The sequence below is a fragment of the Struthio camelus genome, chromosome 3, assembly GCF_040807025.1.
Source record: "Struthio camelus isolate bStrCam1 chromosome 3, bStrCam1.hap1, whole genome shotgun sequence".
Classification (NCBI taxonomy): domain Eukaryota; kingdom Metazoa; phylum Chordata; class Aves; order Struthioniformes; family Struthionidae; genus Struthio; species Struthio camelus.
In genome coordinates this window covers 3,076,732-3,091,982 of record NC_090944.1, presented here as the reverse complement: position 1 = coordinate 3,091,982, position 15,251 = coordinate 3,076,732, and the positions used below count along the sequence as shown (strand labels likewise).

The window sequence follows — 15,251 nt, the reverse complement described above, 5'->3', positions numbered from 1 at the left end:
ATTTGAGCTCCAGTCAAGCCTGGATTTTGGCCAAGGGCTCAGAGGAAAGAGGCAACACTCACCACTCCCAACCGCTTGACTGAAGTGCTGAAGTTGGCGCTTTTCTTGTAGTTCTGGATGAGAACTGACTGGACCCCCTTTCCAGCACACTCAATGTCCACGCGGGGCCGCTCCACCTGAGCCACGTTCACTCTCCTCAGGTCTCTGAGTCCCCAGAACAACATCTAGGGCAGCAGGAGGAGGAAAGGCATACAGGTGAGAAGAACTGCCCCCAACTGCTGCCAGACCTCTTTGCTGGAGCCAAAGGAGTTGGCTTTCCTCATCCCCTGGGAGCAAGGATCCCTCACGGCACACAAAATCACCTGGGCAGCAATGGAGCCCTCAAGCTTCTTTTCCTTCTCCATGCGGCTCTGGCATGCAGCATGCTCTCTCACTGACCCCACACAAAACACCCCATGACTCACCTGCAACAGCCTAACATCTCCTTTCCGATGCCCTCAGCACTCCTCTCCTAGCCCTCTTCTGCCCTCAGGCTCCATAGAGCAGGACCACATCAGTTTAGTTTAGCCCATCTGCAGTGGCTCTTCATTCAGCACTGGCAGCATTTTGTCAGAAACAGGGAAATGACTGCCTCCTCCCCTTTCCTTTCTTGGGATAAGAGACCAACACCATGATTAAAAGTCCCCCTGAAACAAGCTTTTTCCACCTCCTGTCCCCCCATGGCCATATTCACACTGCGCACCAGAGGAATAGTATTTCTTTGACCAGATGAAAAAGTCTACAAAACGTGGACGTAGGATCTCTTTAGAGCCCCTGGGGATCCGATCAGCAGCATCTCCTCCTAGCAGAGACACCTACAACAGCCGGGTGAGTCATGCACCAAACCTCACTGTCTCTATTGCCCACATCACCATTGTCTACCAAGTCAGCCTAGGGTGAGGAGCCCTGATGGATGTGTCACCATATCTCACTAGAGAGAAGCAGCAGGCATCCTGTCCTTGAGGTCCAAGATTGGTAGCCTGAAGCTCATTTGACCTATCTTGGGTTTTTCCCCTCCCACCGATACTAAGGGAGAGTCAGCGTGACTACTTCAGGTGTAGGTGTATACCCCTAATGTGCATTCCTCTGAATTTCAGACCAAGTGCCCTCTACTGCAGCTCCTAGGCTTGCTATGGTGCCCACAGTTAAGAAAGAAAGCAAGTACTAATCCAGTCATCCTGCTTTTTTTTTTCCTTAGGGCTGCTGCAGCTTAACTCCCTGTGCAGCTAGTACAGGCAGGTCCTTGCAATCCAAACATCTGGCTGTAGGTGCTTAACTTGTCATCAGAACCTCTAAGATCCCTCCTGGCCTTCAAACACCCACTGACAGAGTCTTCTGCCTTACATCACCCTCGCCTAACAGATGGAGCCCTCATAATGGGATCTGGTCGAGGCCATGACAACACAGTACCTTCTGCTGTGTAGCCATCTGGCTGTGCAGCATTCAAGTCTGGCGCCCCAAGACGAACCCCTCTGCTGTCAACGCATTTGCCTCCACTCTGTATTTACTCAGCACCAGACGAATCCCCAGTGGCACTGGCAGGATGGGACCCCTGTCAATGCCTGTGGGTCCATCGACACGAGGCAGGTCTGACTTGCCCCCACCAGACGGATTAAGGTCTGCTTTTTTGAACTGGGGGAACCGGCACACCCTGCTCTCCTGCACTGGGTCTGTAGAGTCTTAGACGATTCAGCAATCCACTGACTGTACAGTACAGGCACTTTGGGAAAAGGTGTTCATAGGAGCACAAGAGGTGGTGCTATGCTTCCACACAGGGCACATTCAGCAGCAAAGCAAACTTCCAAGCCCACCCACTAGTGCAGCTGACAGGCTGATATGGACAGGCTTTGGCCAGCTCAAAGCCTGAGCAAAGCCAGCAGGTCTCTACTCCACCACCTTCAACCACTCCAGGCATCTCCTGCTCTGTCTAGTCAATGGAAAGAGAGGGATACCTACACAGAGAGAGATTAGCCCCACCCTGAGCTCCTTGTCAAAGATGCTTAGCATACACCATCTTCCTCTATGAGAACTCACACCCCTTTTACCTGGGACCTTCCCATTGACATCTCTTGAGAGAACCAAGACTCCCAATGACAGCTTCCATAGCCCAGGGATGTTGCAGAGAGTTTGTGCTGCTGCAACGCTTTAGTAGGGTTCCCTGCCAGAAAGAAGCTGGCATTCACTGCACACCAGCATAACTCTGCAGGAGCTGCCCTCACACTGAGCTGCGAGTAGCTATACTACACCCTGCTAGCTTTTCTAGGATGCATGAACTAACCACTCTTTGCAGCACCTCAGAAACAGAAGCGTGGATTAAACGCGGTTCTCCCCCACACCCCCTCCCGCTCTCTTCCCTCCCTTGGTCTGGGATGGCTCTGTCCAGCTGCTACCTGCAGTAGCTCAAAGGCAGCCAGCAGGTCGCCTGCTGTGGAGTTGCCCCGGTATATCTGGTAGCACTCCAGCTGCGGAGGGAACCGTGGAGGGCAGTACTGTTCATCTGACATCTTCACCACAGGTTGGGCAAAGGTGCGGCCCATCAAGTCAGCTTTGCCCTGGCCAGGCAAAGACAGCACTCGGGTTTTTAGCACGGGGCTTCTTGTCTGCCTTGAGAGACCAACCAAAGGTCTCCACAGTTAGCCCCACAGCACTCCCCAGTGCGGGCAGAACAGGATCAGTCTGCTGCACGTACGTGACCAAAGCTCAGTGCCACCTTTCACTGGTGCCTTTCCATCCACGAGGCCTTTCCTAATGCACCAACATCTTTAAGGAAGGTGAAGGAGGTGGCCCAGGGTTGGGGCAGCAATGAGGCCAGGACTGAACACTGCTCTACAGGGAGAGACTACAGTAATATATCCTTGCCTCCAGCCTCACCTGAACTCTTGCTTCTGGCTCCAAACATAAGACACCAACGAGTGCAAGAGATCAATTAGCAGCAGAGGCTCCTAGTTTCTTCTGTGCCCTGGGAAACAGGGAGGAAACATCTTCCACAGGTCAGGAAAAGCACTTCTTCTCACATCTGCTGCACCAGCTGCCTTGCCAGGAGTGATCTCAGTACCTGAATCAGAAATGCTTTCCTCTGCTGAGATTCATCTTACCACTGGGTCCTGCTCATAGATCTCAATGACAACTATGGGAGGGTTGTCCCGCATTTCGTGAGCTTCTCCATATAGCTCCACATTGTCAAAGACCAGCAGCTGGTCCCAGCTTGGGCAAAGGCTTTCATTGAGAACCTGGAGGAACAGAAACAGCATTTACCACTACAGCTAGGAGTAGCAGCCAGGGCCTAAGGCTCTGAACAACGGGAGCAGAGAGGATATTGATCTCAGTTTTCCTGCACCAGGACTTTTGCAGCGCTGCGAGCAGCGGGGAGGTTACTTTGAAAATATGAGGGGATTTATCTTGGGTCACATTGCATGTCCACAACATAAAGGCTCCCTTACTTCATGGTAGGCACCCCAGGATCCCTGACTAGGGAGGGGGAGAGAAAGCTATCTCTTTATGGCACCGCTTGTCTCTTCCTAAGGTGTATGGCTAAAATAGATGAGATGTATTTTGTCTTTTAAAGGTCCTTTTCTCCCCACTGCTTATTCAGAGAATTTAGGCAGCTCTGATGCAGATGCGGACACTGTGGCAGTCTGCCATCTATTGGGTATTAATGCTATTGCCAAGCAGTGCTTTGGATCACAGATATTTACTGGATCATACTGTGAAGGCACCTGGGGCTACACCGATCCCCAGGCCTGGCCTGTCTGAGCCATGCCACAGGCTGCAACTTCAGTGCTGGCAGCACCCGTAGGCTGGCGCTTGCTCTGCAGGCAAGTGAGCCATAGCGCATCTCCCATGGACTCTCCCAGGAAAAAACAGCAGGCAGGCAGGCACAAATTATTCCCAGCTTCCACAAGGTTTGCTAAAGCGCAGCAGCCTTCACCACAGGAAGAGATGGCACAGAAACACCTCCTGCTTCCTGTAGGGTCCAGTTTCTCTTCACCAGGCAGCTGAAAGCTCAGTCACACAGAAACGGGGTGGCTGTGTGCTTGTGCCCAGGGACATGCAGTGAAAGGGCTGTTGGACTTGCCTGCAGCTGGGGAAGAGACTTCCAGCAGGCTTCCTTTGAGTGCAAGGTTGCTCAAGATAGCTAGTCAGGCCCCAGTGCTATGGCTGCTTTCGCACCCCAGGACCCCACGGTCAACCTGATCCATGATTCTGCAGGAGTCAGGAGACCCAGCCCCATGGCAGGGCAGCAGGATGGACAGATGATACTTGTCCTATCACATTCAACCCCAGGGATTGCCCACTCCTCCAGGTCAGGAAATAGTGTTCACCTCGGTGCATTGGCTCTGCGTGAGGAAGACGACTCGGGCAAAGGGAGCCAAAAGGCCACTACTCTCAGCAGCAAACAAACTCCTGGCCTGGTACATGTGGGCTCGCAGCTCAAACACCTGCTTCTCTGTGACAGAGAGAGGGGGAAGTGAGACAGCTTGGGATGCATCCCTGGAGCTTAGCCATGGAGAGCAAGGTCTCAGAGGCACACTTTTGCTCAGGGCCAACACGGATGAAGGAAGTCGGCTTAAAGCATGGATCCTGAATGGATATGGACTTCTTCAGGGTCCTGCTCACGATGTGCAGAATGACAGCTGGGAATGGGGTAAGGAGAAGGGCGCAGAAGTCCCCCACCCCAGCTCCCCACGGGAACAGTGGGAGACCTCAGACTGGCACATGTGGAAGTATTTCCCATATTTCCCCCTCAGTTCCTGCAGGTCCTTGGCCCAAGTGGTGTTGAACCAGGCTCCCGCCTGCCTTTTCCATAGCCTGCCCTCTTACTCGTGTAAAGGAGGCTGATGCGTGGAAAGGATGGCAGGTTTGGGCCTCTGGCTGTCGTCTTCTCCTCAAAGCCACAGGGCACGCCGCTCAGGAAGTCTTTGCGCTGCTTGTTGAGGCCCAGCCACAAGTAAATCTCCATCTTGGCCTGAACTGTCCAGCCTGCAGGTCCAAAGCCCCTCTTCCCAGGTAGCTGGGCACAAGGGACAAGAGACTTTACAGGGACATAGGAGGGGCCTTAGAGATTGGACAGACCACCTCTTGCAGTGCCCACCACCTTCTGCGGCCTCACCTTGTACCGCTGCTCCTTAAACCCAGGGACCCACCCCTTATCATTCTGGATCATGTCCGCTACTCTTTCTCATGCATCATGTTCTTCCCAGCACACTGGCTTCCTCTTCTCAAGCCACTAGCTCCCCTCCCAGCAAACTCAATAGGACATCTCTCTCCTTCCAGACCTCCATCACCTACCAGACCCATCTGGTACCCAGCTCTCATCTCCACCCCCATCCCCCCCATTCTGTCTCTGCTTCACCTCCCTCCTTGTGGTTTCAGCTCCCCCAAGGAAGACGGGCAGGCACCTTGAGGAAGACGGTCTTCACTTTGGCCCAGTCCTTTCCCATCTCCTCATCCACAATGCAGCAGAGAATATCCTTGCAAGGGAGACGCCTGTAAGCAATGCGTTTGTTGTTGCTCATCATCCAGATGAAGAGGTCAGCAATGGTGTGCTGGGGCTGTGAACACCAACAAAGAGCCCTGTCAGCATCTTAGCCCTTTCTGACCCCTGAGACACCGGCAAGGTGAAGCCTAGCAGGAAAGAAACTGGGATTTACATTTGTTCTGATAAAATTAAAAAAAAAAAGAGATATTAACTCCAGATTGGAAGGCTGAAGATTTTCCCTTTCTCTTAGTTCAGTGCCCACGAGGACTGTAGGGCAGGTGCCCTGCACTTCCATTCCCTACAATGGAAGCAGCTCCCTCTCTGGACATCTCCTATCATGCCTTAGAGCCTGCTTTATTTTCTGCTGTGGCAAGCCAAAGCAGAGGAAAGAGTTACTTTATAATGGGCTATTTCACCAAGCCTAGGAGCCTCGCCCATATTGGCAAATGAGAACAGCAAGTGCCAAAACTACAACTTCCACGTGGACCAATAACCCCAAATGGCTGCAGCCATACAGACCCAGGTAGAAACTGCACGAATTTCAGAGGAACTGCAATTTTCTGCAGGAAGGAACAAAAGATTTTGCAGAAACAGAATCTTTTTGGAAATGTTGTGAGCAGCTCTAACATATTCGGCTATTAACTGTCACCCATGAGGTGGAGTGAAGCAAGAGTACACCACAGTGATAACAATTAGATGGCTTCATCTGAAAGCTCTCCAAAGAGCTACCTACTTAACAATTTCCTCTACTTAGCAAAAATCAGAGATGGCTGCAGGCTGCTCACTTCAATATTGGGTGGACATTTGCCACCTTCTGGGGGCTGCTCCCCTGGGGAATTGCACAGCCTTGTCACGGCTCAAGGCAGGCAAAACCATCCTCTAGCTCAACTGCAAGAGGACCCAGTTCTGTTACTGTCTGGGAAGGGCTCTTCAACTTATATTAATGCTCATCCTTCCCAATCCAGGAGCGTATAGGCAAACCTGGGAGGCACGGGGCAGGTTATAGACTGACTATGCAAAGTTGCCAGATGGTGAAAAGTATACTGGTGACCTATTTCAGGCCAGGGCCCTGCCTCAGGCCCTGGGCCAGGCTGGGAAACTCCCCCACCTCAAGGGGTCCCTCCAACCGGCTCCAGGGATGCCCTGTCCAGGGCTAAGCCTGGCCTCACCTGCGGACGGGTTAGGGCTGGGCATTTTGGCTTGGGCTCACGGTGCACCAGGATGGACAGCCAGGCCTCAGTTCCCACCACAGACTGGTTAATTAGCACACGAGATATAACTGGTGTAGTCAGTGGAGGGAAGTGGTCATGCTGCCTTGGCTGAGCACTTCTATTGGGTGGTCTGAAGAGAGGTCTAAACACCTGTCTTGACACAGGAGGAGCATACAGGTCCTTTAGAAAAGGAGCAGAGTCCAACAAAGGATTTTTCTTCTTGGACTGGCTCCTTGCAGAAGACCTGTCTCACCAGGGAACTCTCCTGCACACAGGATTTGCAGAGGCCTCCATCCATCCTGGCTGCTGCAGCCATCCAAGGAGCTGTGTCCATAAGCTGACCCAGCTAACAGGCACTCTCCCTGTGGAGGGCAACTCACCTCATCAGCTAACAACCAGAGTTTCTGGAGGAAGTTTTGCACCAGCTTCACCTTGTCTTTCATGGTGGTGTTCTTCACCTGCGAGCGCAGAGTCGTGGCTTGCTGACCCATGTTTTCCTGTGATTAAAAGGGAGCCCAGGACACATTGTGAATGAGAGCACAATGGAGCACAGAGAAGGCAAAAGCAGCAGACAGGTCTCCCTGCGTTTAGGAAGGCGTGGTGAGGACACAAATGCCTTAGTCCTGCCATGTGCATCCAGATAATGGTACTTCTGGCACCCCTTTGTTAACCTCAGCAGGATATAGGAAGGGTCCCACAGCACAGAGGTTTCTGCCCCAGCAGGACGTGCCATGGGACAGAGAGGTGTCAGTTGTGCTTATGGCATTTTGCAGTGGCTTCAAGCCTTGTCTTAAGCATAGCCTCTCCCCTTTCCCTGACTCCACTACAAATCAGCATCTGGCAGTTCAGAAGAGGGGACATAGAGGCTTCCACAGGTCACATTCATCACTCTGTTGTATGCAGCTGGCTAAGGAAGCTTCATTGCATCAGCTGGATAAACCACTTGGTCTTTGTACAGCTCCTTTCCAATAAGTTGGCCTACCAGCTCCAAATACCCAGGCTAGAGCTAGCCCTGCAGCATCTATACTCGGCAGAGTCCCCCACATTCCTGCTTTCCCCTCTCCTGAACTCTTTGACAATAAAGCGACTCCTTTTCTGCACTCCGGGATTTCTTCCCAATGAAAAGCAGAGCGTGATGGAGGGGACGTAGTGGTGTGGACCCAAGGGTCATGTGGGACCTGTGCAAGACAGGAAGTGCTCTTGGGTCCCCCTCTTTAGCAATAAACCTCAAACCACCAATCCGCAGAGACTGGAAGTCAAGACCCCTAAGGACCAAGGTTCCCCACCGCATTGATGGGGTCCAGCCCCATTCCCGAATCTTCCTCCCCAGCTGAATCACACTTACCAGCTCCCTCATGCAGGACTCGAGTCTTTCTCGATCCAGCCTCGTGCGGGAAGAGTGGTGCCGGTCCTTGTCAGCTAAGGTCACAAAGCGCCTGATGGAAAAGCTCGTCAGCATGAATCCTGCGAGAGCCTGCTGGCTCTCTGCAAGCAGCCTTGCCAGGCTGGATCTCTGCTAGCAGTAGGGCACTTGCCTACACAGAAGCACCCTTGTTCTTTCAGTGTGCGCTGCAATCGCAGCCAAGTGGCCTATTTACACCCAGCACTCAATGACGTGCATGAGGAGAAGGTACCACTCAGGCACTAGCCTGTGGAGGCCACAAGACTGAGTCTGTGTGGCTTTCATCACTGGCTGGGGGTCTTTGGAATTCAGAGGCGAGTACCACCTCGCCCATGCTCCAAGGCAGAAGGCAATCAATATGGTGGTGTGCTAAGCCAAGAAAATGATTGCCTGTCATCTCGGAGCATAACGCAAGGGGAGCTTATGCTCTCAGTCCCATGATCTTGCCCATATCCCAGCTGAGAGCACAGGTCTGTGGTGGGCAGCTTTTGCTAGTCTTTTACTCACAAGCACCCACTGCTCAGCTCCTCCAGGACCCCTCGGAGCCAGCGCTCCAGCTGTGGCTTCTCTGTCTTGATCGTTTCCTGCACATCACTGAGGCCTTCCTCCTGGAATGGCAATGGGAGGGAAGCAGTGAAGGGGGCAGTGGAGCAGAGCCCCACAGCAGGCTGAGGTTTAGCACCACAGCCACTCCATGAAGAGCAGCCCTGGCACTGCCAATAGCACACACCTGCTTCTTCCCCAGGCTTTCCTGCCACAGAGCTCAGCTCTGGCACATGTTTGGCTGGGGGAGGCTGGCTTCAGTTGATGTGAATTTCACCTCTCTCCACCTGCAGGCATCACAAAGGCTCCTCAGCAATCAGTTCAGGCTACAAAGGAGGCTCTGCCACAAAAGGGGCTCACTCCAGGAGTCCAGGCAGGTAAAGTCTCCCACCTTCCTTCAGCCTTCCGGGGGACACTCTGGGTCTGACCCACACCAAAATTCATTCAACCCCCAGGGTTTGGCCATTCATTCTGTGGAGTGTTCAGTATTGCGGAGCTTCCTCTTTCCTGGCATGAGTTTGATAAAGGCTCTCTGCAACGGTCTGGCCCTGCTTTGTAACAAGCTGCAGAGACATGCAGGGAGCCGGGATGTGCCAGGAATGGCCTACCCCATCCCCTGAGCCAGCTCCATCCCCAGCACATACTGACCACCTTGTCTGCAATCTTGTCCATGATGGTGGCATTATACAGTCTCCGGCGCTGGTCTGGCCACCAGCTCTTGATGTACCTGCAGGCCTTCTTCTCAAAGTATGGCACCTGGAAGCAGTTCCTGCAACAGGAAGCAGAAGGATGTTCTGTGGTAGGACCACTCCCAGACAGGAATGGCCATTGCCCCCCACCTCCCCCAGCATGTCAGAGTGTTGTGATGGGGAAATGGATATACATGAAGTCAGGCCAAGAGGAAAGGCGCTGGGAGTAGCATATATGAATTGCACATTCAAGGACAGAGACTCCATCTCTCCTAGCACCCTTCCGCATCTGGAGTACTGTGTCCACATCTGGGCTCCCCAATACAAGAGAGACATGGAGCTCCTGGAGTGAGTCCAGCAAAGGGCCACTAAGATGATGAAGGGGCTGGAGCATCTCCCCTAGGAGGAAAGGCTGAGGGAGCTGGGACTCTTCAGCCTGCAGAAGAAAAAATTGAGGGGGAATCTCATCAATGTGGACAAGTATCTGAAGGGAGGGCGTCGAGAGGAGGAGGCCAGACTCTTCTGCGTGGTGCCCAGCAACAGGACGAGAGGCAACGGGCACAAACTGAAGCACAGGAACTTCCATATGAATAGGAAGAAAAACTTGTTGACTGTGAGGGTGACAGAGCACGGGACCAGGTTGCCCAGACAGACTGCAGACTCTCCTTCCTTGGAGATATTCAAAAGCATCTGGACACAGTCCTGGGAAAAATGTTGTAGGTGACCCTGGTTGAGCGGAGGTGGGGGTTGGACTAGATGATCCCCAGAGGTCCCTTCCAACCACAACCATTCTGTGATTCCTAGCACCAGACGGGTCCCCACCCAAGTCCACAGCTGGGCCAGCCATGCCTGGGGGGAACTTTCCCCTCCCAGCCAAGGCCCACCCAAACTGCCCCCAGGCATGCCCTGCCTGGGTTAACCCCTGCCTCTGCCCAGGGAGGGTTGGGGCTGCATGCATTGGCCAGGTGCTCCAGTGTGACAGCGCATGCAGGCAGACACCATGAGCGAGCACAAGTGAAACCAAAGCACTAACACCCTATTCTGAAAGCCAGCGAGCATTTCTTATAGACCCCCCTGGCCTTCACAACAGGCAGAGGTCTCTGCTGTTTGCAGAGCTGCCAGATTTCCATTCGTCTGTGGGATGGACGTGGCATGGAGAGACAATAGTCATGGCACAGAAAAGGGGGGGGAAGAGCCAGGATCGCAGGCATGCCCTGCAGAACAGGTTCATGCTTCTGGTTTGCCCAAGGCAGCCTGAGCATCCGCTGTGAGCCAGGATTCACCCTGGATAAAGCCACTGCAGATCCTGCTGCAACTGGAATCACCCTTAGGTTACAAAATCAGTGAGCAACATGACATTCTCACAGAAGCTCTAATTAACCTCTCTTTCTTTGCACACTGGGCATCTTCCTGTCTTGGTCTAAAGGCCAGCCACACAGGGCTAGACCTTCAGCTCTCGGAAAGGTCAACATCTTGCCTAAGCAAGCTAATCTAAGCTTCTTAGGAGGTCAGTGGAGAGAGAATGGCACATCTGAGGACAATTCTACCTGTGTGCATTATGCCTTATCCTAGAATGGGATATACCATCTTCTGGAGATGCTGAGGGCTCTTTTCGGACTGCAGAAGGAGCCTAGATGACATGCTTGCACCTGGGATACTAAAATTAAGTTGACTAAGTGTTGCCAAAGGAAACTAGTGACTGCCTGGCTACCTTGCCAAGACATTTGTTTGATGGTGAAGGTAGGCATCTATATGACCCCTTGCAAATTGTGGTGACATACCAGGCTGGGTGTAAACAGTTCCAACATCCACCTTGAAGGAGCCTACCAAAGTCCCACTGCGCAACAGATTTTTTGAGTGGATCACCTGAAAAGCGAGGGAGAACAACAAGTCAGAGCTTTTTCTGTGCCCAGGCATGCTGGGAGGGGTAGGGCTGTTTCTAATGTTTGACACTGAACCCTTCTAAAGGATTTGATGCATCTTGCTTAGTTTGGGCAGGAGATATAATCACTCTATGAAGCACAGTGTGGTTGGCAGCTCTTGTTTAGCAGTCTTGCAAGCAAGTGTACACTTGGATTCAATAGGAAAAAAAAGTAAAAAAAAAAATCATCTCTGAAACAAGATGCAGTGTTCCAGCTACTATGGCACCAAACACTGAGACATTCTGCTCAAGGAAGTGTCTCAAAGATGCTTGAAATCTATGCTTTAATTCCCTTCCTGGGAGAAATTACACAGCCAGACTATGCATGGGATAGATGTGGATGCTCCTAGCCAGCCTGCTTTGATCTGTGAATCTACGAATCTCCTTCCTAGTCTTCCTTTGCGGCTCTGGGGAGAGCTGGAGCCTCTGTTTTGCTCTCATTATTTACAACTCTGAATTTCCTCAAGAGCTGTACCCACCCTCATGCTTCAGGGAATCCACTGGCAGCCTCAGGAAGCTCTTGCTTCTCCCCAAGCCTAAAGAGACATCCTGAGACAGGCTTAGTTTTGCCTAGCTAGGAAATACCAGAGAGCAGCCACAGAGCAACAGAGGGAACACGAGTGGAGGGGGGTGTGGCTGCAGCAATAAGGACACTGACAGAGGGACTGGAGGGGTCTGCAAAGGAGGTGAGGCTCGTAGGACATGAGGGCTCAGAGAGAGGGACTGAGCACCTCCGCTCCTGCCAGAGGTCTCGCATCAAGGGTCTTAAATCCATCCCAACAAGTAAGTAAAATGGGTTGGTTTCCACCAAAGCCCACTGAAAAGGGCAACACAACCATGCTCACCTACGGACAGCTTGATGATCTTATCGAACACGACATCTGGGGGAACACTGAAATCAAAGACAAAGTACTGAAAGAGAAGGAGCATGCGTGAAAGCAGGGAAGCAGGCATGGGCTCCTTCTGAATTGAAGGACAACATTATGGTCCATATCCCACCAACAGAGACGTGTCTGGGCAGAGGAACAGCCTGCAGTTCACGTCACAGCTGCAGAGGGACCCATGTCAGCCCAACAACTGACAGCATCAGTGATCTGAGAAACTAAAATAAAGCATTAACTTCTTGGAAAGACTCAGAAAGTGGGCACAGGCTCATTTAATTTGAAACTGATCAAGTGAGGGGTTGTCTTGCTTTGGTTCTTTGTCACCATTTTGTAAAATACCAGAGGGCCAAGGTTTCATCCCTCCTTCTGCATGGTTTCTGATTTCATCTTACTCCAGCAAAAGGTAACAGAAGAAAAAGAAAAACCAAAGTCAAATAAATGTAATTTGCTGTCAAACTGCAGTGTAGGCCTTGAGGAGCAACAAGCCTCTGGAGCAGCGCCTCAGGAAAAATCCAGCTCACCTCATTGTAGTAAGGGCAATTAGTCGAGTCCTTCATGGACGTGCATTTCTTTTCATCTCCAACCTCCACACAGGCCACGGGGTCCATGTTGAGCCCAACCAGCTGCCGTGCCTCAATGACTGTGATGCTGACCTGGGGAGAGAGATTCATGGACCTCCACCTTGGCTGCCCTAAACCATGTCTCCACCTGGCTCTCCTCTCCAAGGTGCTTTCAGTGCCGGGGTGGCAGCTGGGTAGTCTCTCTTCATCACACAAAAGAGACAGGGCTGCTCCTACAAGCCTGAGCGCGCTGCGGCATGGCATGGGAGGTAGGCGCATCAGAGCAGCCCTGTCCGTTCAGATGGCTCTTCTGCTCCAAGAGCACGTAAGGCACAAAGTTGAACAGATTTAGCTAAGCTGCGGGAGCAGACACTCTGCTACTGATGCCCTAACTGGCTTAACTTGCTTCTGCTAAAAAATACAAGGGGTAAACCGCTCATAAAAGACAGCTGAGCTCTCTAAAGAAGAGGACAAGACTGCCTGGCATTGATTGCTGCACAAACTGACTTACTGCAGAGGAGCTGAGTTGCAAATGCAACCTCCTACCCCTCACCCAAAGCTGCACCAGCTTAACAAACCCAGCTCAAATCCCTTCCTCGTTTAAAGCGCAGCAAGGTAGGTGCGAATACTCTCAGACTCCTTCTGAGGAGGTAAGCAGCTAAGGTCACTGCTCTGTTCCCTCACCATTCCCAATGAAGAGCAGCCTTGTGATACTCCTGTTTGCACTGGCCAATTAACTGAACCTCTTGCTCTGTCTTGCACATAATTCGTCTTGCACCTTCCTCCTCCTCCTTACATTCTGATTATACTATTCCCGAACCAGGGACACTCAGTCCTCGCAACTTGCTTTAGGCTTTTTATGCGTATAATTAAACCTCTTCCACATACCGCTCTACTGCATCTTCTGATGGCAACTGGTCTCTCGTGGGATTTAGAAGTGGACGCCGTAAGTGGTCTACAATAAACCTTTAACAACAAATCATTATTTGCATTGGTCCCAGACATCCCTAGGAACGTGCTACTGCACTAACACGCAAGGACAGAAAAGTAAACGGCTGCCGAATCAGCATGACTCAGGGAAAGCGAGAAGAGGAACAAGATAACAGCAACCAGGCACCAACCTACCAGAGGAAATCCAACGAGTACTGCCAGCCAGGCCTCGTGTCAATTGGGAACGCTAAAACAGGTACTGAAAGCCTTTGGAAATTAAGAGAACTGTGTTGGAGATTGCCTGCTTCAAACCCTGATTAAGCTGGGCTTTCTGGGCTTGTCACAATGGACAGCAAATCCAGTTAACTACTTAAGCTATAGCTTATCACTCTAGCATTTAAACACCAGCTTTTTGAAAGTCATCCTCCCACAGGAACAATACCTGAAACAGTCGTTCACACGTGAGCCAGCCTTCAGACTTAACAAACAAATTGTCAGTTGCTTTTGTGAGCGCAGTACATTGAAACCCGCGCTGGACTCGCTCCCAACAACGCCATGCCAAGGTCCATAACCTGCTGCACGGGGAGGAGGCACAGCCTCGGTGGGACTCCAGCAAGCCTAGGCCTGCTCAAGTGACTGTCAGTCCTTCCTCCTGGTCCCAGACCTGTCCCACAGGCCATCGGGGACAAAGGCTTCAACTAAGAGATTCAGCTCCTCAAGTAACTACTCTGCTGATAGTTGTGGTCCAAGAAAGTGTGAAAGAAAAGTTCTCAACTCGCCTCTTCCTCCCCTTAAACGCTCCCTGTGAAATGGTCTCTCTCTGGGCTCTGAACCCCCCGAGCTGAAGTTGGGGGCACAGCGTTGTCACCTACCTGATAATCCATCGGCCTCCCAGCACTCGGCTCCATTTTGATATCAAGCTTGGACCTTCCAAAGGGCAGGAAAAAAGACCTCCGTCAAACAACAGATGAACTCACTGCAGACTGTGACAGAGCATTTCCCAGCGTTACTCCTCGCAGTGCCAGCTCCCTTGGCATGAGAGGAATATAAACTCCAGGGGCTGTGAAATGCCACTGAACATTCTTTGTTCAAGCGTTTCTGAAAACAGTTGCATGGGGCAACGTGATTTCCAACATATCTCAGCTCAGGGAACACATGGCTCTGGGGAGCAGGCACGTCTGAGAGTTTGCCATCACCTCCTGGCTTGCACAAGCTCACATCTGGCCTTCACCTCTTGTTGGAGACACTGGTGGTTACAGCCGTGACGGAAGCCAAGGAGACTGTGTCTGGGTCCAGTCCACCTCCTAGTCTCATGGCTTTTCGGCCCAGGTCTTCTGCTTCCAAAACAGCAGGTTCCTCTGCATAAAGGCACACAGACAAAAGAATGTCTCTTGTTGTTTCCACTCGGTGGATAATTGAAGACTCCGAGAAAGGTAACCAATACATCCTATCAACCTCTCCTGGTAATACAAAGAACAGTGGTCACCTGGTCAGGTCACAGACAACCTGGTTTAAAATGGATTTTAAAAGAGGTTTGCGTAGCGTGACACATTATTCCACCTGTGCTGTGTGCCAGCACAGTTTCATGAAGGC

General features: G+C 51.8%; 1 protein-coding gene across 1 annotated transcript in view; it reads right to left on the bottom strand.

The window, feature by feature from the left end:
* The window catches only part of LOC138066505 (otoferlin-like), a 91,465-nt gene that overhangs the window by 22,251 nt on the left and 53,963 nt on the right, over nt 1-15,251 (bottom strand). Inside the window, 16 exon segments of the mRNA XM_068936373.1 lie at nt 63-224; nt 1,531-1,671; nt 2,430-2,591; nt 3,135-3,269; nt 4,362-4,486; nt 4,861-5,050; nt 5,439-5,591; nt 7,110-7,226; nt 8,075-8,165; nt 8,639-8,739; nt 9,323-9,443; nt 11,075-11,229; nt 12,134-12,196; nt 12,690-12,821; nt 14,531-14,585; nt 14,890-15,016. Coding sequence (XP_068792474.1) covers nt 63-224; nt 1,531-1,671; nt 2,430-2,591; nt 3,135-3,269; nt 4,362-4,486; nt 4,861-5,050; nt 5,439-5,591; nt 7,110-7,226; nt 8,075-8,165; nt 8,639-8,739; nt 9,323-9,443; nt 11,075-11,229; nt 12,134-12,196; nt 12,690-12,821; nt 14,531-14,585; nt 14,890-15,016 — 2,030 coding nt within the window.